The sequence below is a fragment of the Oryctolagus cuniculus genome, chromosome 4 (genome assembly GCF_964237555.1).
Source record: "Oryctolagus cuniculus chromosome 4, mOryCun1.1, whole genome shotgun sequence".
NCBI lineage: Eukaryota > Metazoa > Chordata > Mammalia > Lagomorpha > Leporidae > Oryctolagus > Oryctolagus cuniculus.
In genome coordinates, this window is record NC_091435.1 from 150,893,676 (window position 1) to 150,920,347 (window position 26,672).

The following is a 26,672-nucleotide window of genomic DNA, read 5'->3' on the forward strand; positions in this document are numbered from 1 at the left end:
GCAGGTGCAGGGGCCCAAGCACTTGGGCCATCCTGTACTGCTTTCCCAGGCCACAGCAGAGAGCTGGATTGGAAGAGGAGCAGCTGGGACTAGAACCGGTGCCGGGATGCCGGTGCCACAGGTGGAGGATTAACCTGCTACGCCACAGCACTGCCCCTATACTTTTTTTCACTTGGCTTTTCCTGAGTGGTTTTTGTGTTATGAGAGTACAAAGATGGATTAAACAAAGCCCCTAGTTTCAGCTGTTTGTCAAATAAGTAAATAATTCACAACATGTTCATTTTGGTTCAGATTTGTTTTTAAAACAAAAGCAAATTGACCCTGATAGTTTTTGTCAGTATCTTACTGTATAATTTTATGCAACTCCACTAGAGTTGTACATAGTTGCCTTGGTTGTGGTAGTTGAAATAGCCTTCTTTTTTCTTCTTCATTTTATTTATCTTAACTGGCTTAAAATATATCTACTTAAAAGATAATTTACTAGGTATGTAAATAGATTGAAATTTTTTTCTAGGTCTATTAGAGGAATAATAGGAATATATTATAAAATTATTTTATATTTATAAAAATATTGTCACTAAGACAATAGCATATGTTTAAAACATATTCTGTTCAGTAGTTGAATATTAACATTGGTATTTCTTCATTTTCCTTACAAAAGCATAATTTACCCTCAGAATAAGGATGGTGAACCAGAGTACAATCCATGTGGAAAGTATATGGTGAAACTTCACCTCAATGGTGTCCCAAGAAAGGTGAATGATATCTCTTCTTACCCCTACCCCTTGTCTCTGTTCCTTACCTTTGAATCTTGAGTGGAATTAATCAAAAAGTGTTACCTGTATAAAGGGTTCTAAGCTCAGTTTAGTTGACTTTGCATCTATGATAATATTATATTTGTGAGTATTACTACCAGTAGCATTTTTTGTTAATTAAAAGTAAACCTTGACAAGTATGAAGTGTTTTTAAGTGATTTTGAGAAAATTTACACAAAATTCCAGTAAACAACATTGAACTAAAGATTACTAATGCATAGAATAAATTTAATCTTGTAGTGATTGATTCTTATTTGATTAAATGGAAATCAGACAGACTGAGTCTGTTAAGCCCAAAGAGTTTATATGTAGTCATAATTTGAGATAGAGGAGGCCTTTAAAGTTCTGTCTTTGGTGACATATATGCACAGTTTTAACTTTAATTTCTTCAGCACTCTGAACTTTAAGGGCCTTGCATTGTTAGAATCCTCTAGTGCCTGCCTCCTCCTGGTGTGTGCATCAGCATCAGCATCACCAGGCCAGCTGGGTCAGAATCTGCATTTTAACAAGATTCCCAAGGGGGTCCATCCTGACAGTCATTGCTGTTTGGCTCAGTAATGCGCAAATTTGAGTTGCACAGAGCCCTCTAGAGGACCTTGTTAAAACACAGATTGCTGGGGCTCCCTCCCTGAGATGTTCTAATTCGTATCTGGAATGGGACCAGAATTTGTGTTTCTCTCAGTTCCCAAGTGATCTGATACTGTTGTATAGAACCCCTTCGAGAGCCACTGCAGCCAATTAAAAACTAAACAAAATGTTTGGCAATTTTTTTCTAAAATAAAATTCTCAACTTCTTTGTCTAAGAATCATTCAAAATGCCACTGCGGATCTTCCTGTTAGTGTTAGATCAAACTTACTCTTATCCCATGTCTTCCAGCTCACTTCTTTATGTAAATTGGGAACTGTATCTTTGTGTGATTATTTTCTCTGTTATTTGAATGTATTTTAGGCATATTATTCCACCTTTACAGCTTCACATAACGCATGTTCTTTTTACAGGCTTAGACCAAGAGGACACATGATATTAGTGTTTACCTTACTAGTGAGACCCTTTCAGAATTATTTTAAATGTACATTTCTAGGATCCCTCATCAGTTTGGTGGTAATTACGTGACATGTAACCAGTTGGTTCATTTAAGACTGAATGAAGGTGCCATGCTAAACATCGTTTGACAATTGATCAGATTCCAGAAGCATGAAACTGTCATTACCTTAACAATAGGGATATTATATCTTTTACTTTATCAGTATGTTAAAGGTATCAGGCTTTTTTTCTTGATAGAACTTTAATATATTTTGTGCCACCCAAGGAAGTTAATGCTCTCTTTCTCCAGGTGATAATTGATGACCAATTACCTGTTGATCATAAGGGAGAATTGCTCTGTTCTTACTCCAACAACAAAAGTGAATTATGGGTTTCTCTCATAGAAAAAGCATACATGAAAGTCATGGGAGGATATGATTTCCCAGGATCTAACTCAGTAAGTAATGGTGGATGGGTTAACCCAAATCAGACTCAGCCTGTCGGACTCTTTAAATTTGAAACTTACAGGTGTTGGTTTTGTTTCTAGGAAAAGAAACACGATCAAGCCCTGGAAAATGACCATCCCCTTATTATGGGGGTACTTACATTGATATTTTGATATTGTATTAATCAAAATGTTACTAAAATTAGTTTTTGCCTTTCTCTTTAACTTTTTATGTGGCTATTGGAAAACATAAAATGAAAGATTTCTGTTGGCTAGAATTGCTTTAGAATGTAGTGAAATGCTTCTGAAAAAAATTTATCTTCAGTTTTTAGAAATTCTGTTAGCTTACAATACACATTGAGAGGGGATGTTTGGCCTAGTGGTTAAAATCCTGGCTAAGATGCCCACATCCTGCCTCGGAGTGCCTAGGTTCCGTATCTGGCTCTGATACCAACTTCCTGCTAATGCACACCCTGGGAGTCAGCAGTAACTCAAGTAGTTGAGCCCTGCCCTCACAGGGAGATCTGGATTGCTTCCTGACTCCCAGCTTCTGCCCCAGCCAGGAGCCCTTGCAGCCATCTGAGGAGTAAACCAGCAGTTGGGCACTCACTCTCATGTACCTTCTCTTTCTCTCTCTGCATCTCAGAAAACACATTGCACATAGATTGTGTATCCAGGAAAGCCTAAAATGTATATGTTTGCTCTTATGTTGGAATATGGGCCAGTTAAGTACAGTATATCTTTCCAGAACAGGCTGCTTAGCTCAGAGAGGTGTGTTGTATTGTCATCCTTATGTATATTTTGATTTGTAATTTCAAATTGAGGGAGTTGTTTTCTTCAACTCTAATTAACACAACCTATAAAACTGACCTGTCTGCCAGTGGCCTTCCATTGTGTGAGAAGTACTAGACAAACCAAAAACTAGTCAGTTAGACATGACTTTAAATTTACATACTAGCCAGTCTGTAGCCTTCGAAAGGCTATGAGTATTTACCCTTCCTTAGCTTCACACAGGATAATAGCCTCCTCTCAGGGTTGCAAAGAGTAAATGAAGGATTATATGCAGATCACCCATCATTCATACCTCATTTGTTTCCTTGCCTAATACCAGGCCTCCTTCACTCTTCAGGTTCTTTAAATGCCAGGCAGAGGATGTATAAGTCACGGTTAAATGTGATAGAATGTTACAGTTTCATTCATTGACTCCATTCTTCAAATACCTTTAGGCTGACTTTCTAATCCAGTGCATTAATTTGCCAAGCGCAGTTTAGAGAAAGAATAAGTGTGTATAAGACATTAGAAGTGACTCAGTAAATGGTGGCAAGAATCATCAAAATCGTTTTATAAGTTCTCATTACATTTATCAGTAAAACAGTTCTTTTGTATTCAGGAAGAGTTATAAGGAAAAACAAGCATGTATCTAAATCCAGGTAGGAATTTGAGTTAAAGAATTTATTACTGGTTGAAAACAACTTTACCCTCTAATTTAATTCCTGTCAGCACCATTATGCCAAATTGATGAGATTTAATAGCTGCCTTGGGGATTTGAGAACCATTGACAGCCCTGAAATATGTTTATGTTGCAGAATATTGATCTTCATGCACTGACTGGGTGGATACCAGAAAGGATTGCTATGCATTCAGATAGCCAAACGTTCAGCAAGGATAATTCCTTCCGAATGCTTTATCAAAGGTATTTATTACTATTATTATCATTATTATTATTTTTTAGTAGAAGAAGCTCCTTAAACACATCATGCCTTGTTTTGATTAGAGATTGCAGAAGCTGTCATCCTAGTTATTAGGGAAATTGTTTTAAAAATAGACTTCACTATGTACTTGCTAAAATCAACTCTCATTTATCCTCACTGATGGTTATACTTCATCTAAACTGTGGATAACCCAGAGTACTTGCATCTCAAATACATCATATGGAAAAAGTATTTTGTAGTATTTTTCCACTTGAGGGAAGGTGGGAAAAGAGAAGTCTGAGAGTTTAAGCTTGATTGGATAATCCATGATAGGGATGGGGAAACTGTCAAATCATGAGATACCTTTGGTGGCAAACTAAAAAGCCCAATGATTTGATGAATAAAATGATACCCCTTTTTGGTGAATTTGGTGTTTCACTTCTTCACCCTAATTGTTAACATTTGAAAATTGAGTATTTGCTTTCCTTCATTATTCTCATTCATTTTCGTTACCTGAGTAAAAAAATGATGGATGGGGTAACTCAAAACAGACTCGGCCTATTGGACTCTTTAAATTTGAAACTTGTAGGTGTTGGTTTTGTTTCTAGGAAAAGAAAGACGATCAATCCCTGGAAAATGGCCGTCCCCTTATTATGGGAGTAGGAAAATTGTTTTTTCAAAGTAGGGAAATTATTTTTTCAAAAGAAAAAAGGGAATGATGTGATTTATCTGATGTGCTGTGGATTGTCAAGTTCTTCTTGGGTGTTAGAAAGAGCCCCCTCAGACAGACTTGCAGCCTGCAGAAGTGTCGATGTGAGCCATCGGACCCCCAGGGAGGATGGTGTGATGAAGGGTGGTAGTGCGCTTCCCTGATTGCCGCTTGTCTTCTGGGGTCGTCCAGGTTTCACAAAGGGGATGTCCTCATCACCGCATCCACTGGGATGATGACGGAAGCTGAAGGAGAGAAGTGGGGTCTTGTCCCCACTCACGCCTATGCTGTTTTGGACGTTCGAGAGTTCAAGGTTTTGTCTCTTTTTCTATGACTCTTAAGATATTGCATGGATCCCAAATGATTTCTGAGACTTCAAACACTGACAAATCAAGGTTTAGGTGGCGTTCTTAATCCATTCTACCTATCACATGAAACAGCTTGGCCTCTCCCTCTTGAAATTATGGTGTTAAAAAGTGGGAACTAAAGTGATGCTGGCGGCAGAGATACTGAGGACAGAAGAGAAATGCTGTTACCTCTTTTGTTCCCCCTAACTGGTAGGATTGAGATAAATACACCTTGTCCCCAAGGTCCAGGGGGCATTGGGTCAATCAGTGTTAAGCTGTAGGGTTTAGTAGACGCTGAGGAAGTACTCAGGAATGGAGGAAAAGTAGGACACTCCCTAGGAGTAACAGGCATGCCACTGGCCTAGGTGAGCAGTTCCCTTACTCTCAGCCCTTGCTTGCTCTCAGACCTGCACACCCTTTCTAACCCTTTCATTGTTGGAATGTTTGGCTTCATTATTTCTCAGGTTATTTTTAACTGAAAAATTGATTGGTTCAAAACAGAAAATACAGAGAACAGAAGTAATGATGAGTCAGCAACAACAGTATCACTAAGCATTTATTAGACTGGTTTTCACTTGTTTATTTTTTTAAGATTTATTTGAGAGGCAAAGTTATATAGAGAGAGCAGGGTCTTCCATCCGTTGGTTCACTCCCCAAATGGCCACAATGGCCAGAGCTGGGCAGATCGGAAGTCAGGAGCCAGGAGCTTCTTCCGGGTCTTTTTGTGAGTACAGGGGTCCAAGCACTTGGGCCAGCCATCCTCCACGGCTTTCCCAGGCTGTTAGCAGAGAGCTTGATTGGAAGTGGAGCAGCCAGGACTCAAACTGGTGCCCATATAGGATGGCAGTACTGCAGGCAGAGGCTTAACCCACTACACCACAGCACCAGCCCCTAGACTGGTTTTCAAGTGTGCCACATGGAATTGCAGTCATATATGACTTATTGACCAGGATGCATTCTGAGAAATGTGATGTTAGGTGATTTCATTGTGATGCAAGCATCATAGGGTGCACTTACATAAACCTAGATGGTATAGCCTGCTGAACAGTGAGGGTGGTGTGTGTTGGGGTGTGTGTGTGTGTAGCCTATTACTTCTAGGACCATGCTAAACAACAAAACACTACCATATTAAAATGGGGTCAATGGCCAGCGCCGCAGCTCACTAGGCTAACCCTCCGCCTGCGGCGCCGGCACCCCGGGTTCTAGTCCTGGCACCTACATGGGATGCAGGTACTGCAGGCAGCGGCTTTACCCACTAACCCACTACGCCACAGCACCAGCCCCAGTAATTTCAGTCTTGAAATAAAAAGTGGGAGGGGCCGGCACTGCAGCTCACTAGGCTAACCCTCTGCCTGCGGCGCTGGCACCCTGGGTGCTAGTCCCGGTCGGGGCGCCAGATTCTGTCCCGGTTGCCCCTCTTCCAGTCCAGCTCTCTGCTGTGGCCCGGGAGTGCAGTGGAGGATGCCCAAGTGCTTGGGCCCTGCACCCACATGGGAGACCAGGAGGAAGCACCTGGCTCCTGGCTTCGAATCGGTGCAGCACCGGCCATAGCGGCCATTTGGGGGGTGAACCAACTGAAGGAAGACCTTTCTCTCTGTCTCTCTCTCTCACTAACTCTGCCTGTCCAAAAAAAAAAAAAAAAAAAAAAATTTGGGGTCAAGAGGAAACGTGAGATGTGTGAGGCTGCAGCTGGTGTAATGTGGCAGACTGTTGTACCAGAAACTGAAAAGTCATGATGAAAAAGAGAAAACGTGCAAATCAGTAACAGACTTATTATGCAGTTTGAGGACGACACATCATTCTGTGTGCTGTCCTTTGATAGGACCCCGAGTGCAGTTGTGTTCACCCCAGCACCACTGCAGACACTGAGTACTGCCCTGGCGATACCACAGCAACAGTGGTACCAGCAGTGGGAGTTTTCCGGCTCCATTACAGTCTTTGGGACCACTGTCCTTTTCATGGTCCATTGTTGACATCATCACGCAGTGCATGACTGTGTATGAATTTAAGGGACTCTTCCAACATTTTCTAAAAACCTACACTCTCAAGACTTGCTGAGTTAGCTAGTAAATATGACAACCTTAACCTTTCTGTATAGGATTGTGTGTTCCTTCAAAAATGGCATAAAGGAGCCAGCATTATAGCTTAGGCAGTTCAGCCACTGCCTGCAATGCTGGCATCCCATATGAGCACTAGTTCAAGTCTGGCTGCTCCACTTCCGATCCAGCTCCCTGCTAATGCTCCTGGGAAAGCAGCAGAAGGTGGCCCAGCTGCTTGGGCCCCTGTACCCATATGGGAGACCTGGAAGAAGCTCCTGGCTCCTGGCTCCTGGCCCCAGCCCTGGCTGTTCCAGCCATCTAGGGAGTGAACCAGCGAATTGAAGATCGATCTCTCTCTCCCTCTCTCACTCCGACTTTCAGATAAATAAATAAATCTTTAAAACAAAAGGTAGCATAAAAATTGGCCTCCTAAAGCAAAAAAATATATAAATTATATTAAATTGAATAAACTGAGAGGTTTGTGGTTGTTTTAGAATTGTAATTTGCCACAAACACTAGCTCAAACATTACAAATAGCAGTTGCCATTATTCATTACAGTGTGTACATCTTTCTTTGTATTGTCAGAACATCCTGTGAGGTAAGTATTAATGATTAGGTGACCAACAGTGAGCTAATGGCCGGAGATTTACATTTAGATAATGAAATAACCAACAGCAAAGTGAGCTTGAATGAATGAAATTTCTCTGAAGATTTTATCACTTATTTTGAATAACAAGCCTTTTTCATTGTTCTAAAGAAACCCAGTATTTATGAGAAAGATAGACACCTGTGCTCTGACCTGATTTTAAAAAATCACTGACGGCCAGTAGTGTAAGAATTTCAAATAACAGCCTTTCTGGTATATAAAATGAGTGGCACTGTGCACACACTATCAGTTTCTCATGGCAGTGACTGTAAAGATTGAGGCATTTGAGAGCAGGCATGCAGTGTGCAGGATTTGCTGCATCACGCTCACCTTCACATTGTAATTCTGTGACAGCTGCTGACGGGAGCAGCGGGACCCAGCTTGGGCAGACATCACGCTGGCCTTGGCTGCTTGGGCAGACATCACGCTGGCCTTGGCTGGGTTTCCTTTTGTTTATGTGCTCTTTGTACAGTCAGGATTGATCGTTGCCTATAGCCATCTTCATGTGTATTCAAATTAGTGTGGATTTCCTTGAGTATTTTTTATTGGGTATATATTTGAATAATTTCCTGGCTTCAAAAAAAATTTTTTTTTTGTGGGCCAGAATTTTGAGACATTTACTTAATTCTGACTTATGTTTTAAAATATCTGATTGCTTGAATAATTGGGAGTCCTGGATTGAGTTCCTGGCTCACACCTTTGGCCTCAGCCCCAGCCCAACCACTGCAGGCGTGAACTATGAACTAGTGGATGGGAGTTCTGTCTGTGTTTCTCTGTGTCTGCCTCTGAAATAAAATGAGAGTTTAAAAAAAGTTTTAAATATTTACGTGTCTGTCTCATTCAGACATTTATCTCTAGAGTCTTTTTTGCAGGTAGACTTAAAGATTAAAGCTGTGCTCAGTCTTATATCACTTTTTACTTTCTTTGCTTAAGAGTCTTAAGATTTATTAATACTTGCATAGAAGTATTAATCTTTTTATTAAAAAAAAAAGATTTTATTTATTTGAAAGGTCGAGTGACAGAGATAGGGATCCTCATCTGCTGGTTTACTCCCTGGATCCTTGTAATAGCTGGCACTGGGCCAGGCTGAAACCAGGAGCTCCACCCACATCTTCCATGTGGGTGGCAGGGCATAAGCACTTGGACCATCTTCCACTGCTTTCCAGGTGCGTTAGCAGGGAGCTGGATCAGAGCTGCAGCAGTTGGGACTCAACAGCCCTCTTTTTTTTTTTTTTTTTTTTTTGACAGGCAGAGTGGACAGTGAGAGAGAGAGACAGAGAGAGAAAGGTCTTCCTTTGCCGCTGGTTCACCCTCCAATGGCCGCCGCTGCAGCCGGCGCACCGCGCTGATCCTGGCAGGAGCCAGGAGCCAGGTGCTTTTCCTGGTCTCCCATGGGGTGCAGGGCCCAAGCACCTGGGCCATCCTCCACTGCACTCCCTGGCCATAGCAGAGAGCTGGCCTGGAAGAGGGGCAACCGGGACAGAATCCGGCGCCCCAACCGGGACTAGAACCCGGTGTGCCGGCGCCGCAAGGTGGAGGATTAGCCTATTGAGCCACGGCGCCGGCTCCCCTCTTTTTTCGTTTCAAGTGGCAGCTTAGCCCCCTGCACCCTAGTGCCAGCCCCATGACTGCCTCCAACCTTCCTGCATGTTCTAGGATCTTCTCTTCAGTTTCGTCTCAGCTGCTTTGCTTGAGAGTCTCGTCTGTGTCTTCTCCATGAGGTCGTGTTCCGTAGTCTGCTATGGAGCTGCATCTCTGGTTCAGGGTTTCGCTCTGAACCTACCTGAGGCTTTTCCTTTGTAGCTCTTTGGGGATATCTTTGGAAAAGGAATGTTGCAGTGTTAAGTCAGATTCTTATTTTTAATTCTGTAGTAGTTCTTCCCTTAGTTGGGCCCATTTGAATTGCTGATTCTCCACTTATCCAAACAAAACCTGCAGTGTGATCTGTCCTCGAATGTCCCTGGTGCCTGGGCCCCGTGTCTGAGAAGGTTAGCAGCACATTCCTCTCCTCTGTGTTCCCTTCGAGGAACTGGAAGAGTCCTGAGATGAGGGAGATTTCCTACTCAGATGAAACTGGGCTTTATGAAAAGGAAGGACAGCATCCTGTGTGCACTGACTGATGTAAGGTGCAGATGATACAGAATAAATCCATCACTGTATTATTAAGGATCCAGGAATATAGCCTGAGAGGAATGAGTCTTGTACAGAAATCATGGGAAGGGGCCAATGGTGTGACACAGGAGGTTAAGCCATGGTCTGCAGCACCGACATCCCATATGGATGCCAATTCGGGGCCCAGCTGCTCTACTTCCTGTCCCGCTCCCTGCTAATGTGCCTAGGAATATTTACATGCCTAGGAATATAGTGGAGGATGGCCCCAGCCCCTGGACCCCTGCACTCAGTTGAGAGACCTGAAGGAAGCTCCTGGCTCCTGGCTTCCGCTTGGCCTACCCCCAGCCTTTGTGGCCATTTGGGGAGTGAACTCGTGAAGATCTCGCTCGCTCGCTCTCTATCTCTGTAACTCTGCCTTTCAAATAAATAAATCAGTCTTTTTAAATAAAAAGAAATCATGGGTAGCCCAGGCCACAGCTTGCCACCATTTAAAATATCAAAGGAATGTAGGTTCTTTTTTTTTTTCAAATGCCTCTAGTTTGATTTATGACATCAATAGAAAAAAGTATAGTTGGGGCCGGCACTGTGGCGCAGTGGGTTAAGGCCCTGGCCTGAAGCACCGGCATCCCATATGGGTGCCAGTTCGATACCCAGCTGCTCCACTTCTGATCCAGCTCTCTGCTACAGCCTAGGATAGCAATAGAAGATGGCCCAAGTCCTTGGGCCCGTGCACTTGCGTGGGAGACTTGGAAGAAGCTCCTGGCTCCTGGCTTCAGATAGGCACAGCTCCAGCCATTGCGGCCATCTGGGGAGTGAACCAGCGGATGGAAGACCTCTCTCTGTGTCTCTGCCTTTCTTTATAACTCTTTCAAATAAATAATAAAAGAAATCTTTAAAAAAAGAAAAAGGTATAGTTTTCCCAGATCGCCTGTTTGAAGTAAGACTAATATTCCATTTCAAGGAGTTTATTATCTCAGTGGGAAGATCAGATTCCCACATTGTGCAAGTAGGGAACAGGATAAATAGGATATTCTTTTAAGCTAAGGTAATACAGATTGTTAGCACTATATACAGTTGAGAAGAGAGGGAGTGCTTAGAAGAAGAAAGCTCTAAATGCTAGATATGTGGCATGTTACTTCAGTTTGTCTTCACCGCAGTCTTCCAGGGAGACAATCCTCATTTTATAGACCAGTAAGCAAGCACGCACTAGTGGACGCCCCCTCTCAGTCCACAGAGCTTTTAAATAGACTGGAATTTGAGCCCATTTTATTCCAACAACAAAGTCCATGTCCATTTTTCTTCATTGCTTCAGGCTGCATTGAGAGAAGAAAGGGTAGCTAAATGGGAACAGAGCAGGCCCTTTAGCCAAGGGCAAATGCCTTCACAGGCAAAGTGGAGTCTGGATTATTTATGGGGATGGCGATGGGGACACAAAACTAGAGTCAAAGATACTGGAGTACTAGAAAGGCAGGAAGTGCCTGATGCTGTCAGGCAGCCTTGTCCAGCAGAATGTACGTGCTGACGGCGCCGTCCACTGCAGTAGCTACCGGTGCCGTGTTGCACACTGAAAATGTGGCTTCTGTGACTAAGGAACTCATTTTTAAATTTAATTTTCATTTAAGTAAATTAATTTAAGTAATTTAAGCCAACTTGTGGTTGGCTAGTGACTAGCGTACAGGGATAGCATAGCTCTGAGGAGTAGGTAGCCCATTAACGGTTTTTGATCAGATACGTGATGATGTGAAAATGTTACCCAAAGAATATTAATGTCCAGGAGATTTGAAGGGAAGAAGAAACTACTCAAGTTCCATTCTCTCTTAATAAGAATGATGTAACTAATAATAAAACTGGTTTACAACTCGGTATTATCTCCTAATTTCTACTTAGGGGCTGCGATTTATCCAGTTGAAAAACCCTTGGAGCCATTTACGTTGGAAAGGAAGATACAGTGAAAATGATGTGAAAAACTGGACTCCTGAGTTGCAAAAGTACTTAAACTTTGATCCCCGAACAGCTCAGAAAATAGATAATGGTAAATACCTTTTTAATTTTAACACCATTTATTTGTCAATGAAGTAACATGTTTTAACCAGGGAAAATATACTTGAGTCATTTATCATTAAGAGATTTTTAGATTAACAAAGAATTAACTTTCAGGAATATTTTGGATTTCCTGGGATGATCTCTGCCAGTACTATGACGTGATTTATTTGAGCTGGAATCCAGGTCTTTTTAAAGAATCCACGTGTATTCACAGGTAATTTTTGTACATTTCAGAATGTGCTTTATAGTATTCTCTGCTTTCTAAACTAAAAATGTAATGGTTAATTTAGAAAAACTAGCATTCCTTTTTTGTCATGCCTACCCATAACTATCTTGTAACAGTTGTTTTCTTTTTTTTTTTTTTTAATTTTTTTTTTATTTATTTATTTATTTTTTGACAGGCAGAGTGGACAGTGAGAGAGAGAGACAGAGAGAAAGGTCTTCCTTTGCCGTTGGTTCACCCTCCAATGGCCGCCGCGGCCGGCGCGCTGCAGCCGGCGCACCGCGCTGATCCGATGGCAGGAGCCAGGAGCCAGGTGCTTTTCCTGGTCTCCCATGGGGTGCAGGGCCCAAGCACCTGGGCCATCCTCCACTGCACTCCCTGGCCACAGCAGAGGGCTGGCCTGCAAGAGGGGCAGCCGGGACAGAATCCGGCGCCCCGACCGGGACTAGAACCCGGTGTGCCGGCGCCGCTAGGCGGAGGATTAGCCTAGTGAGCCGCGGCGCCGGCGTAACAGTTGTTTTCTTTGTATATTTCAGGGTTATGCCAAAAACTTTAAAAACAGTCAAAAAATCTGGTAGTTTGTTTTTGAAACACAACGCTTGTTAAAGCAATATAGTATTTCAGCTCTATGAGAAATGTAATTCCTTCCTTCTTTGTTGACTTTATCTTTTAGTACTTGGGATGCTAAGCAAGGACCTGTGAAAGATGCCTATAGCCTGGCCAACAACCCCCAGTACAAACTGGAGGTGCAGTGTCCACAAGGGGGCGCTGCAGTTTGGGTTTTGCTTAGTAGACACATAACAGACAAGGTACTGATACCCTTCTAATGCACTCCAATCCAGAAATTCTTTTCAGTACGCGTACAATCAGACCATGAGATGTATGATTTGATCACCAATCTGTCTCTTTATGTGCCCTGATAATACTCTTTTCTTAAATATATAGATATTTTCCTCCAGTGAAATTTCTATTTTGTGATCAGTTTAAATCTTGTTCAGACATCCTCTCTAAAGAAAAATGTGAGAGAGTTTATGCTTTTCTTTCTAGTGAGGGTTTTGGAGTTGATTATATATACTTTAGATCTTAAGAATATTATGCTGAAGGGGGTTTGAGAATGTTGTCTTGATTCTAATTTTAATACCTCAGAATATTATTTAGTGCTGTGTGCAGTGTGTTTATTGAAATGACAGTATGATTTAGAAATTGTTTTATAGCACTAAATAACTGAAAGAATTGCTATTAAATATTCTTCTTAACATTAAATACAGAGTATTTTTAATGACCATTTCCTTAACCACATTGAGTTCTTTGTGATTTTAGGATGATTTTGCAAATAACCGAGAATTTATCACAATGGTTGTATACAAGACTGATGGGAAAAAAGTTTATTACCCAGGTATGTTCAGTAGCCACACAAATGTACATTAAATTTTTATTTACATCGTTAAGTTGAAAAATGACTGATTTTGGTTAGATGCTATACAGATATTATTATGCTGAGAGACTAAAGGAAGCCACTCTGGTGGATGCTTGTGCTCTTATATTTGGGTTATTTGGTTAGCAATTTAGATACTCCACAAATTTTGGATTTCTACATTCTTGTATGTTGCTGATTTCTGAAACTTAAATCATGTTGTCTTCTGTGGTCAGAAGTATTTTCTGGTTTCCCATGGGCTCTTGGATGAATCTGATGAACTCTCCAGCATGGGATGGGCCTTCTTATGTTCTGGCCTTGATCTTCCTGTCCCACTTTATTCTGTGCCCTGGTTTTCAGAGCTTTCACTGAGAAGCTTGGTCCTCCTGAGCACACCATGGCCTCATTGCCCCTGCTTCCACACACACTTCCATCAAGAGTCTCCCCCTGCCCTCTCCCACACACTCCTTATGCCCTGCTCTGCTCATTCACCGTGGTGAAGACACCTCTCTGGGTTCTGCCAGGCAAACGGAATCTCTTCTTTAACACTGAACTAAAGCACCTTTGCTTTCCCACACAAAAAACACACACACACACACACACACACACACACACACACAAATACTAAGTGATAGGAAGTGTTTCAAGGCCATGGGGAACCCATGGTGAACAAAACAGGACCCTCCTTCATGTAGTCTATGTTCTGATTGGAGAGACAGATAATAAGCAAGGAAAATACCAGGTGTGTAAAGAAATAGGGTCTAGTGTTGGTGCTTGGTTGGTTGCTTTGGTTGAGTGGTGGTGGAAGGCCTCTTTGAGGAACTCTGAATCACAAAAAAGGAATCAGGCATGCAAAGAAATGGAGAGAAAAGCATTACAGGCCGAAGGAGCCAGCACGGGGATCCTGAGAAAAGACTGGCGTGGTGAGGAGCAGGAAGAAGGCCGATGTGCCTGCTGGGTGTGGGATCTGAGACAGAGGGCATGCAGAGGAAGCCACTGGGAATTGGGGCTCTTCATCAGGAAAATGGCATCATCTGATTTTTAAGATTTATTTATTTTACTTGAGTTACACAGAGAAAGGAGAAGCAGAGAGAGAGAGGTCTTCCATTTGATGGTTTACTCCCCAGTTGGCTGCAACGGCCTGAGCTGCACTGATCCAAAACCAGGAGCCGGAAGCCTCCTCCAGGTCTCCCACGTGGGTGCAGGGGCCCAAGGGCTTGGGCCATCTTCTACCACTTTCCCAGGCCCCAGCAGAGAGCTGGATCAGAAGTGGAGCAGCCAGGACCCAAACCAGTGCCCATATGGGATGCTGGTACTGCAGGCGGTGGCTTTACCCACAACACCACAGTGCTGGCCCCATCATCTGATTTTTTTTAAAAGAACATTCTTTTTTTAATTGAACAGGGCCAAAAATGGAAGCAGAGCAACCATTTAGGTGATTTTTTTAAAAAAAAGATGTGTTTATTCATTTATTCATTTGAAAAGGCAAAGTCAGAGAGAGAGGGGGATCTTCCATCCATTGCTTCATGTCCCAGATGGCCACAGTAGCCAAGGCTGGGCCAGACTGAAGCCAGGAGCTTTCTCCAGGTCTCCTATATGGGTGCAGGGGTCAAAGCACTTGGACCATCTTCTGCTGCATTCTCAGGCACATTAGCAGGGAGTTGAAATGGAAGTAGAGCAGCCAGAACTCAAACCAGCACCCACATGGGATAGCAGCGATGCAGGCAACAGCTTAACCCACTATACTTCAATGCCAGCCTCCATTTAGGTGATTTTATGTGTGAGAAGTGATAATGGTTTGAATTTGAGGTGGTAGGAGTGGAGACGAGAGGAAGCGGGCATATTTGAGTCTCAGTAGAGTTGTCAGGACTTATTGACAAAGGGGGCAGAGGGATACCAAGGATGACACCTTTGTTTTCTTGAACAATAGAAAGGTGAACGGTTACTGCAGTGAGCAAGAACTGGTGGGGAGGGCAGGGAGCAGATTCATTGTAGAGTACAATCTGATGTTCATTTTTGGTTTGTGAAGTAAGTAGGTGGATTTTTTTTTTTTTTTAACCGTTCTGGGGTGAGGTTAGCACTGGCGGTATAGATGGAGGCATTTGAGTCCTGGACTGTGTCAGTCACCCATGGAGAGGTTTGTGACTACAGAGGTGGACATCCAGGACCTGACCTTTGGACACTTACATGTCTTGAAGCCGAGTAGAGGAAAAGACTGAAAAAGAACCTTAAGAGTTCCTGGTGAAACAGAGCGAGGTTTCACATAACTCGAGAGGAAACGATGGGGCAGCTGCATCTGTTGCCATTTGGGAGATCAAGGAAGATTAGGTGACGAGACTGTTGGACCTGGCGTGCTGGTAGTCACCAGCCTTGACAGAAGAGCCTGCTGGAGGAAGCAGACCCTTCCTGAGAGAAGCACCTGTGCAGAGAGCGGGGCAGTGATGGGGCGGTGTGAGCGAGTTACTGAGCACAGGAAAATACGGCGTTCTTCCCATTTCACTGTGTTGAGGGCAGGACAGGGCTCCCATTCCCGAGTACCCACACCAGCCAGGCCAAGGTAGGAATTCGGTCAGGTCTCCCACGTGGGTGTCAGATCCAGTCACTTGAGCTGTCATCTGCTGGCTCCCAGGGTGCACAATACCAGAAAGTTGGAATTTGGAGCAGAGCCAGGACTGGGACCCAGGCATTCAATACAAGAGGCAAGCATCCCAACCAGCACCTTAACCACCATGCAGACATCGCTGAGTCTTCATCAGTCAGTATCCCTAGATTCTGGAGTGGTCAGTGCCAAGCTAGAATAGCTAAATTTTCCATTTTTTATATATTTGTTGGTCATTACAAAATCAGAAAGAAAGTACAGATACTCTGAGGTATTACTGACATTCAAAAAGTGTTACATGGCTTTTCAAGTAGGTGAGAGGACTTTGATTGGTTCTTAGAGGAGCCTGAGTTGTGGAGCAGCAGGTTCAGCCACTGCTGGGGTTGCCCACCTCCCATACCAGAGTGCCAGTTCGAGTCCCAGATCCTCCACCTCCCATCCAGCTTCCTGCTGATGTGTACTGTAAGGCAGCAGCTGATGACTCCAGTGCTTGGGCCCTGCCAGCGAGGTGGGACCTGGCTTCCGCCTGGCCCAGCCCCTGCTGTTTGGGTTATTTGGGGAGAGAACCAGTGGATGGAAGATCACTTAGTTTTCCTCTCTGTCACCATGCCTTTCAAGTAGATGAAAATACACATTAAATGGAATGAAAAAATTTATTTTGGTATAAAAATCCTTAGAAATATAAAAATCCTTAGAAATGCATAGCTTTTTCATAATGACATATTTTCCATAAATTCTTTGAAGTACCCTCATATTATTATTTTTATTTGGATTTTTAAAAAAACAGTTCTATTTTACTTATAGTGAGTTCACTTTTCTAAGAATGTTTTCAGGTTTATGGCTCTATTTTCATCACAGCACAACAATAAATAGGCCTTATCTTGTTCTGCATTTGGAGGAAGGTTGGAAACCTGTCCAGGACCACAGATTTGCCCATTCTCTTTCTCTTCCAACTAGGGCACACCACCTCTCAGTATTAGAGACTTACTGAGATACACATTGTGAGTATTCAACATTCCTAGGTAAACTGTGTGACACAGCATTGACCTTAAATGACTCACAGTAGTGCGTGAGCCGGAAAGGATTTTACTACATCAGGCTCCAGTGATGAGACAGAGCACTGAAGAGTGTATCAGGCAGCATTGTAATAGCAAACTATGGGAGACAATCTGCATGTCCGCATTTTCTGGATAACCAATTGGAGGTGTGGATAAAATCTGTCATCCTCATGTGGTGAAATGTTATTATAGGCAGCCAAAAGGAGTAGAGGCTCTGCATAGGACATGGATTTTTTTTTAAAGATTTTTTTGTTTTTTTGAAAGTCAGGGGGCCGGTGCTGTAGCACAGTAGGTTAATCCTCCACCTGCAGTGCCGGCATCCCGTATGGGCACCAGTTCTAGTCTCAGCTGTTCTTCTTCCAGTCCAGTTCTATGCTATGGCCAGGGAAGGCAGAAAATGGCCAAAGTCCCCTGCACCCACGTGGGAGACCCAGAGGAAGCTTCTAGCACCTGGCTTTGGATTGGCTCAGCTGCAGCCAAGGCGGCCACCTGGGGAGTGAACCAGCAGATGGGAGACCTTTCTCTCTGTCTCCTCTCCCTCTCACTGTCTATAACTACCTCTCAAGTAAATCGATAAAATCTTTAAAAAAGAAAAAAGAAAAAGAGTTACACAGAGAAGAGAGAGAGAGAGAGAGAGAGGTTTTCCATCTGCTGGTTCACTCCCCAATTGGCTGCAATGGCCAGAGCTGTGCTGATCTGAAGCCAGGAGCTTCTTCCAGGTCTCCCTCACAAGTGTAGGGGCCCAAGGACTTGGGCCATCTTCTCCTGCTTTCTCAGGCCATAGCAGAGAGCTGGATCGGAAGTGGAGCAGCTGGGTCTCGAACCGGCACCCATATGGGATGCTGGCACCGCAGGCAGCAGCTTTACCTGCTACACTACAGCGCTGGCCCTAGAACATGGATCTTAAAAAACATGATGGATGGGGTGGACAGCTGGTGCAGCAGTTAAGATCCATTTGGGATGCCCACATTCCACATCAGAGTGCCTGGGTTGGCGTCCCACCTGCACTCTCCAGTTTCCTTCTAATGAGCACCCTAGGAGGCAGCAGATGACAGCTCAAGGAATTGGATCCCAGCTATCACGCAGGAAACCCCGATTGAGTTCCTGCTCCTGGGCATTTGGGGAGTGAACCAGCAGATGGGAGGTCTCAGAATTTAAAAAAAGTTTTAAGTTGAATGAAAAATAAGAGAGATAAAATGAAATGTATACTACCCTTTAGGTGTAGATATGCTAGTATCTCTGATATGAAATGCTCTGAAGTACACTGAAAGTCCAGCATGATATGCTCAAAACATTTTGGATTTTAGACCTCTAAGATGTTCAGATTAGGGATGCTCAGCTTGTACTCAAAAATACAATTTTGTTAATTTTGTCACAAAATTTTGTTGATTTGTTCATTTTAGACCCCCACCAAATCCATCAGTGGATGGGCATAAGATAGGGGTGGTAGGTAGAAGAGTTTGTTTCACAAAGAAGCTGCTGGCCAAGGATCTTTATATATTTTAACCTCAAAAAGAAAAAAGCTAACCTGACTTTAAAATCCTGTACTGGAGAAGAATGCAGTGCAGAACAAGTAACAGGGATCATTGTACTCACTGGACATGCTCCAAAGGGTGGCTCTTGCTTGTTAAAGACTGCTTAATGTCAGAGCTTTACCATGATCTGCCAATATCATGTACTCGTATCTTAAAGGCCCAGCCAGTTAAAAGGCTATCTGTCCATTGCACTATTTTTCCTAGTATCAGTAGTGTAATACGGAATCTAAAGAAAAGTCTCCATTTCTGTAAACCTGCTTGCTTGTTTGCAGCTGACCCCCCTCCCTACATTGATGGGATTCGAATTAACAGCCCCCATTATCTGACGAAGATAAAGCTGACCACGCCTGGGACCCACACCTTCACCTTGGTGGTTTCTCAGTATGAAAAACAGAACACGATCCATTACACTGTTCGGGTAAGCCAAAGCCCGTGGCAGGCGTGGTTCTAGAAAGTAGTCACGTGGTGACTGCCTGGGAGAGGCCTGTCCGGAGAGGAAGCCTGTTTCTGAAAATGTATTGTTCTCTTCTTCCACAGCGGTACTTCCAAAAGATCATGGAAAAATGGAATTAAAGTTTATTTTGATACAAAAAAATTGAAATTCATGGAGTTCTTTCATAATATACATTTTCCATGAATATTTTAAAGTATCCTCGTGTTTGTACCAATATTCAGTTATGCTTTTAAATATTTTTGTTTTGAATGACATTTTGAGTATTTTCATTTTCACAGTAATAGTTTAGTCCTAAGGTAATGTGCTGTGTTGGACTAATAAATTCAATTTTAAACCAAGGAATAAAAACTCTTTTTAGCCTACGTAATACTCTTCTTGACTTAGAAAAGACTTTTTGACCTTTTTATTCACCAGTAAAAATACTGTTCTTGTGTAGTTGGGAAGATCATTGTAATGTTGCCCTGCATAGATTTGCCACAAATAAGATGAGACTGAATCTGAACAGGTTTTTGGTGATGAGCGGGCACCCACGCATCTTTGCAATGCAGTCACCAAGGCCTAGGCAGACCGCGGTGTGTCCCGAGCCGTGCGGGCGCAGCAGGGCGTGCTCACGCCGGGCCGAGCTCCCGGCCTCCCAGCTCCTTCATGCTGACCTGCTTCCCACTGCATTGCCTGCACAGAACAACCCGCAGATGCCAGCTGTTTGATGAGTCTCCCAGCATGTTCTCTCACTACTCTGAAACTGCAGTTCCTCAGTGTATCTTTCATGTTTAAATCTAGGTGTATTCCGCATGCAGCTTCACCTTTTCAAAGATTCCTTCACCATACACCTTATCTAAACGGGTAAGACGATACTTTCTCCAGGTTGTAATCTCAGCATCCTTCTAGAATTTTAGAACTTCCTTTCCCCTTTCTCCTTTTTTTCTTCATTTTATGATTTATTCCAAAACAAACATTCTGGGGCTCGACAGGAATACGAGAGAAGGAAGCGGCCTTCGTCGGGGCTGGCTGTGAGGCCGTCCCTGAGCGGCATTAGAGTGATTCCGTGGAAAGGGAAGTATCCAGACAGAGGAGGAGCAGAGACCTCAGTGGTTAGAGAAGGCCGTGTGCAGGGGAGCCCTGGAGCAGCATCAGGGCTGCAGGCTGCAGGCTGGGCGCGTGTGCAGAAGATTCCAGGGACGCTCTTGGCAAGAGGAACCATTTTAGTAAACAGGGAGACAGAGGGCTTGGTGTGGCAAGACAGCCTGGCTGAAATGCAGCAACACGGACTGTCAGTGGCAAAGAAAGAACTAGCAACGGGGTAGAAGTATTATTTTTTGTTTTGTTTTTGTTGGTAAGATAGAAAGGAGTATTGTCTGTACAGTGGAATTGAAGAATGTGAAACTTCACTAACACAAAAACTTGTTTTTGTTAGATTAATGGGAAGTGGAGTGGTCAGAGTGCTGGAGGATGTGGGAATTTTCAAGAGACTCACAAAAATAACCCCATCTACCAATTCCACGTGGAAAAGCCTGGGCCGTTACTGATTGAGCTAAGAGGACCAAGGTGTGTGATGGGAAACGTTCCTGATGTCGTTAAAAGTGAACGCCGTAGGAGAGGATGAGGTTTGGAAACAGCTCTGCGTCTGTGTAGACGTTAGATTTGTGGTGACCGTGGCACCGGGGCGAGGGCGGTCTCTCCAGGGAATGGAATGGCCGAGTGCCCAGGGACGAGAAATGGTAACCAGACCCCACCTCACCTTGCATCCAAAACCAGTTCCAAGTGGATTCCACACCTAGGTGTGACCAGCAGAAGAGTACAGCCTCTGGAAGGTAGCAGAGGGTACTTCAGAAAGTTCATGGAAAATGCATCGCCTGATTCCGTGTGTCCGGGAACTTTCTAGGTACCCTTGTAGGCGAAACAAGGGATCCCATTGCCCTTTTGTATTTAATGTCTACAGAAATTGAACACGTAAGAATTTTTAGTTCATGAGCAGTTTTTCCTTTTATTGCGTATTCATGTCTTCTGCTCATTCTTCTGTTCCTGTTCTTAATTATAAAAGTTATGAACAAGGATATTAATTCCTTCATACATTTGCAAATGTTTTTCCACATAGAGAAGTAGCCTTTTTCCTTAAGGTTTTGTTTATTTGAAAGCCAGAGTAACAAAAAAAGAGGGAGACACAGGAAGAGGTCTTCCATCCACTGGTTCACTCCCTCAGTGGCTGTGGCTGGTCCAGGCTGAAGCCAGGAGCCTGAAACTCCATCCAAGGCTCCCATGTGGGTGGCAGGGGCCCAAGAACTTGGGCCATCCTCCAGTGCCTTCCCAGGTTCATTAGGAGGGAGCTGGATCAGAAACGGACCAGCTGGGACTCGAACTGGCGCCCAGATGTGAGGTGCTGTCACAGGCAGCAGCTTACCCCACTGCACCACAGCACCAGCCCCAAGGATCATTTTAAAGGAATCCAATCTGTCATTTCTGGATTCCTTTTACTGTAAACAGGAAATCTCACCCAAATACCAGATTTGTACCTTATTTTCTTCTGTGAATTAATTTTTTACATTTTTAAAAATCCATATGGTATATATTTCAGTATTTGATAGGAATTCAATTTTATTTTCAGCTCATCACCATCTAAATTAGTCCTTTATTTCCTTATTGATTGGGAGAACTATGTCAGTTCACTGTTTGTAGAAATTTCTATTTTATTCCAGGGCTTTCTTTGCTGTTCCATAGGCTTGTCTCCTATTACAATAAAAACTATCAGATCTTTTAAATTTACATGACAGAATATTTCATCTTTTAAATTAGTTCTCGGGGAACCTGTGATAAAAATAATCTCTTTTAAAGTAAGTTTAGTACAGTATTACTCTTTATGGCTTCAAATAAAAAACACACTTGATTAAAAACATACGGGGGTGCCGGCGCTGTGGTGTAGTGGGTAAAGCCACTACCTACAGTGCCAGCATCCCAGCGCCAGTTCAAGTCCTGGCTGCTCCACTTCCATCCAGCTCTCTGCTGTGGCCTGAGAAAGCAGTAGAAGATGGCTCAAGTCCTTGGTCCCCTGCATCCACATGGGAGACCCAGAAGCAGCTCCTGGCTCCTGGCTTTGGATTGGCCCAGATCCTGCTGTTGTGGCCAATTGGGGAGTGAACCAGCAGATGGAAGACATATCTCTCCCTCTCCCCCTCTCCCCTCTCCCCCCTCCCCCCTCTTCTCTCTTCTCTCCCTCTCTCCCTCTCTCCCTTTCTTCTCTCCCTCCCTCCCTCTCTCTCTCCCCCCTCCCTCCTTCTCTCCCTCCCCCCCCCCTCACCGCGTGACTCTTTCAATAAATATTTTTTTAAAGCACAGGGGATTTAGTATAATTAGAAGTGAAAATAGTTTGCAGCGGTTTCAGAAGCTTCAGCAAGCATACACGGGCACTTCAAAGAGCAGGAGCCACTGTCACGGCGTAGCAGCTAAAGCCGCCGGCTCTGGTACCAGCTTCCCTACGGGCGCCGGTTCAAGTCCCAGCTGCTGAGCTTCCCATCCAGCTCCCTGCTAATGGCCTGGAAAGCAGAAGATGGCCCAAGTGCTTGGACTCCTGCCATGTACATGGGAGACCCAGATGAAGCTCCTGGCTTTGGCCTGGCCCAGCCCCAGCTGTTGCAGCCGCCTGGGGAGTGAACCAGCAAATGGAAATGGAAGCTTGCTATTTCTGGCTCTTTCTCTCAATAACTCTTTCAAATAAATAAACCTTAAAAAATAATTTGTGGAAAATGAAAAGAAGCTGAGCTGATTTTTGAGCAAAAAGCTTTGAAATCCAGGCATTACTTCTGTAATACCCCTTTTTCCATTGACTTTGTGAAGACCCCTCATACTTGATAATCTGCACTTTAGATGTGCTTGTTTTCTATCTCATTTATTTCAGTGCTGTTCGTTTTCCTTGCCAGGCAATATAGCGTTGGATTTGAGGTTGTAGCAGTTTCTTGGGTAGGAGATCCTGGCCCTCACGGCTTCCAGAGGAAATCCAGCGGAGACTACAGGTAATGGCATTGGATTGTATAGAATTTATGGTTGACTCTTGGCACCATCCTCAATAAACCTTATTTACCCTGTCCCTGAATACAACAGGTGTGGATTCTGCTACCTCGAATTGGAAAATACACCTGCTGGGATCTTCAATATCATTCCTAGCACGTTTCTGCCTAAACAAGAAGGTCCTTTCTTCTTGGACTTTAATAGTACTGTCCCCATCAAGACGACACAGCTGCAGTGAGGGGACCCCTGCAGCCTTAGCACTTTGTTTACCCGGCTTCGGCTCCGCAGAGGAAGACACAGATCTTCAGGATGAGAAACGACCATCGTGCAGCTCTAGACAGCTCGTCACAGTGGAACCTGGTGCTTGTCAGTGTTGGGTAAGAAATGTATATAGTCAGAATTTCCTGAATCATCTAGAAACACTGTGTACATGGCTGTGTGTGCAGAGTTGGCTTGTACGTAGGGGCCACTCTGTATCAGACAGTGCATAGGATTAAAGACTAGACTCGTTCATCACTGTGACAGGCCTTTGCTAAGAGGACAGGGCAGGAGACCAGACGAGGAAGCAGAGGGGCAGAGACTGAGTGGAATGGCGGCCTGGAACGTTATCGCGTTCCCTTTTTACAGAGCATGCTGTAAGCTAAACCTGCTTGTGTTGGCTCCACTGTACATCTTGTACAACCAATTACCAAATCATGTCACTGTAACTGACTTTAATTTTGCATTATTTATGACTTAATGTTTCTTGTTGCCCAGATGTTAGGAAAGAGGAAAGCTTTAAGGATTGACTAGCTTAGCATGAAGACGCTCATGCTTAAGAATGCAGGCTGTGGACCCTAGACCCCTACATCACATGGACCTGTGTGGCAAGGACTGAGGTGTGGTCAGTGTTGTTGGAAGTAGTGACCTGACACACCGAAGACATATAGTTCAGTGTGGACAGTCTCATAAAATTGCTCTATAGTTTAATGCTCAGCACTTTGAAGAAGAAAATGGAGAATTTAATATATGGTGATTGGGTTAGAGAGCATTCAGGAAAATAATTTGCCATGAAGTCTAGTGTTGTGTAGATTGGCCAGTCATTTATATAAAACCCCATCAGAACAGGACACCCACGATTTTAAAGGTCTGAAATTAACTAATAGGGTGGGATTTTTCATTGTCTCTACTTTATAATTATCAAAACTTTTTATTTTGTATTTTTACTGCCTTTAATTGAAATAAAATGTTTATACTTAATGGAAACTGCTGGTTTAACTTAGAAAAATTTATTTATTGAAAGATTCTTCTGTGGTCTAAAAGAAAAGTATTTGCATGAACACACACGGGTCAACAAAAATACATAGTTCTTTTAACTTGGGATAGTGATGGATTATTTTCTGATATTGCACTTTTAGCATACTGATTCTAGCTGGATTAATTTCACTAATTTTCTGTGAGCTTTTAAAAAAAAAATCCAATGCATACAAGCTGTATATATTAAACGCACATGACTTGAGCCTTGTGTGTTAAAGATCTTGAGCAGGGCGTGTACTAAAGTGGGACCCGCCCTCAGGAATCGAATGGAGGAGACACGCATGGAGCAACTTACTGTACTACAGTGTTGAGTTCTCTAACAGAGCTGCAGGTGCAGTGCCACAGATGAAAGAGTAAACCACAACTTCTCAGATGCTAGGCAGAAAAGGGGTGAGTTCCCACACTCACCGGCAGCAAGCCTGGGTGACAGCTGGCAATGTGTCTGCTCATGTCCGGGCAGAGAGCACTTTTATAGAGAGAATCTGAGGAGAGCAAAATTATTTACACTGAACTGTGCTGGCTCTAGATAAGAGGGGCAAGACCACACGGGCCAGGAGGCCTGGGGATGGGCGGGCTGCTGCTGGGCTCTGAGCAGGACGCACTGGCACCCAGGGGCTCAGCCACTTCAGTCAGGGTGGTTTTAAGATTTGAAAGGCTGGCCTGCACCGCGGCTCGCTAGGCTAATCCTCTGCCTTGCGGCGCCGGCACACCGAGTTCTCATCCTGGTCGGGGCACCAGATTCTGTCCCGGTTGCCCCTCATCCAGTCCAGCTCTCTGGTGTGGCCTAGGAGTGCAGTGGAGGATGACCCAAGTGCTTGGGCCCTGCACCGCATGGGAGACCAGGAGAAGCACCTGGCTCCTGGCTTCGGATCAGCGCGATGCACAGGCTGCAGCGCGCCGGCCGTGGCGGCCATTGGAGGGTGAACCAACGGCAAAGGAAGACCTTTCTCTCTCTCACTGTCCACTCTGCCTGTCAAAAAAAAAAAAAAAGATTTGAAAGGCTGAGGTCCGGTGCCGTGGCTCGCTTGGCTAATCCTCCGCCTACAGCGCCGGCATCCTATATGGGCACCAGTTCTAGTCCCGGCTGCCCCTCTTCCAGTCCAGCTCTCTGCTGTGGCCCAAAAAGGCAGCAGAGGATGGCCCAAGTCCTTGGGCCCTGCACCCGCATGGGAGACCAGAAGGAAGCACCTGGCTCCTGGTTTCGGATCGGCGCATTGCCGGCCATAGCAGCCATTTAGGGAGTGAACCAAAGGAAGGAAGACCTTTCTCTCTCACTGTCTATAACTCTACCTGTCAGATAAAAAAATCTTTTAAAAAAGATTTGAAAGGCTGGGACTGGTGCTGTGGCCTAAAGCGCCAGCTTCTCATATGGGTGCTAGTTCTAGTCTCGGTTGCTCCTCTTCCGATCCAGCTCTCTACTATGGCCTGGGATAGCAGTAGAAGATGGCCCAAGTCCTTGGGCCCCTGCAACTGCGTGGGAGACCAGAAAGAGGCTCCTGGCTCTGGATCGGTGCAACTCCAGCCGTTGTGGCCATCTGGGGAGTGAACCAATGGATGAAAGACCTCTCTCTCTGCCTCTCCTCTCTCTGGGTAACTCTTTCAAATAAATAAATCTTAAAAAAAAAAAAAAAAAATTTGAAAGGCAGAGGTGACAAAGAGACATAGTGAAATCTTCCATCCACTGGTTCATTCTCCCAAAATGATGTCAACAGCCAGGGCTGGGCCAGGCCAAAGCCAGGAGCCTGGAACTCCATCCAGGTCTCCCACATGGGTGCAGGGGCCCAAGCACTTCGACCATCTTCCACTGCTTTCCCAGGCACATTAGCAGGAGCCGGGTCAGAAGTGGGACAGCCGGGACAGGAACTGGCGCTCATACAGGATGCCGGCATCACAGTGGCAGCTGACCTGCCTCGGCCTGCAGTCAAGGGTCCTTACGTGCAAGCATGGGGTACTTTTTGTTGTTGGTTTGGCCCACAGCTCGCCTCTCCCCTCCTTCCTCCTGTTCTTATAATTTAGGACCTTGGGATTCTTTTATCCAGAAGTTTAAGGAAGGTCTGAACCAATACAGAGAAACCTACTAGGCAGCCATAAAAAGTAGCAGTGAGTGCCTACTATGTAGCTAATGTGTGCATCCCTTTTTATCTTCCCACTGGTTGAACAGAGCACTGGTACCAGTACTTCTTTCCACGGCTGAGCAAATCCAGAGACGCGGCAGAGGTCCC

At 44.2% G+C, this 26,672-nt stretch overlaps 1 protein-coding gene across 3 annotated transcripts in view; it reads left to right on the forward strand.

The window, feature by feature from the left end:
• Window positions 1-24,399, forward strand: part of CAPN7 (calpain 7) — a 55,487-nt gene extending 31,088 nt beyond the window's left edge. Inside the window, exons 9-21 of one of the 3 annotated variants that reach the window (XR_001794591.3) lie at window positions 662-755; window positions 2,150-2,296; window positions 3,871-3,977; window positions 4,877-4,997; window positions 11,717-11,861; window positions 11,987-12,086; window positions 12,769-12,904; window positions 13,416-13,491; window positions 18,974-19,119; window positions 19,936-19,998; window positions 20,570-20,700; window positions 23,045-23,159; window positions 23,248-24,399. Coding sequence is in view for 2 of the 3 variants with exons in the window: in XM_002716245.5 (XP_002716291.1) it covers window positions 662-755; window positions 2,150-2,296; window positions 3,871-3,977; window positions 4,877-4,997; window positions 11,717-11,861; window positions 11,987-12,086; window positions 12,769-12,904; window positions 13,416-13,491; window positions 18,974-19,119; window positions 19,936-19,998; window positions 20,570-20,700; window positions 23,067-23,159; window positions 23,248-23,392 (1,504 nt within the window). In the remaining variant the exon portion in view is untranslated. The remainder of the gene's footprint in view (window positions 1-661; window positions 756-2,149; window positions 2,297-3,870; window positions 3,978-4,876; window positions 4,998-11,716; window positions 11,862-11,986; window positions 12,087-12,768; window positions 12,905-13,415; window positions 13,492-18,973; window positions 19,120-19,935; window positions 19,999-20,569; window positions 20,701-23,044; window positions 23,160-23,247) is intronic. The other 2 variants (XM_002716245.5, XM_051818480.2) reach the window with 2 other exon arrangements.
• The last annotated feature ends 2,273 nt before the right edge of the window (window positions 24,400-26,672 follow it).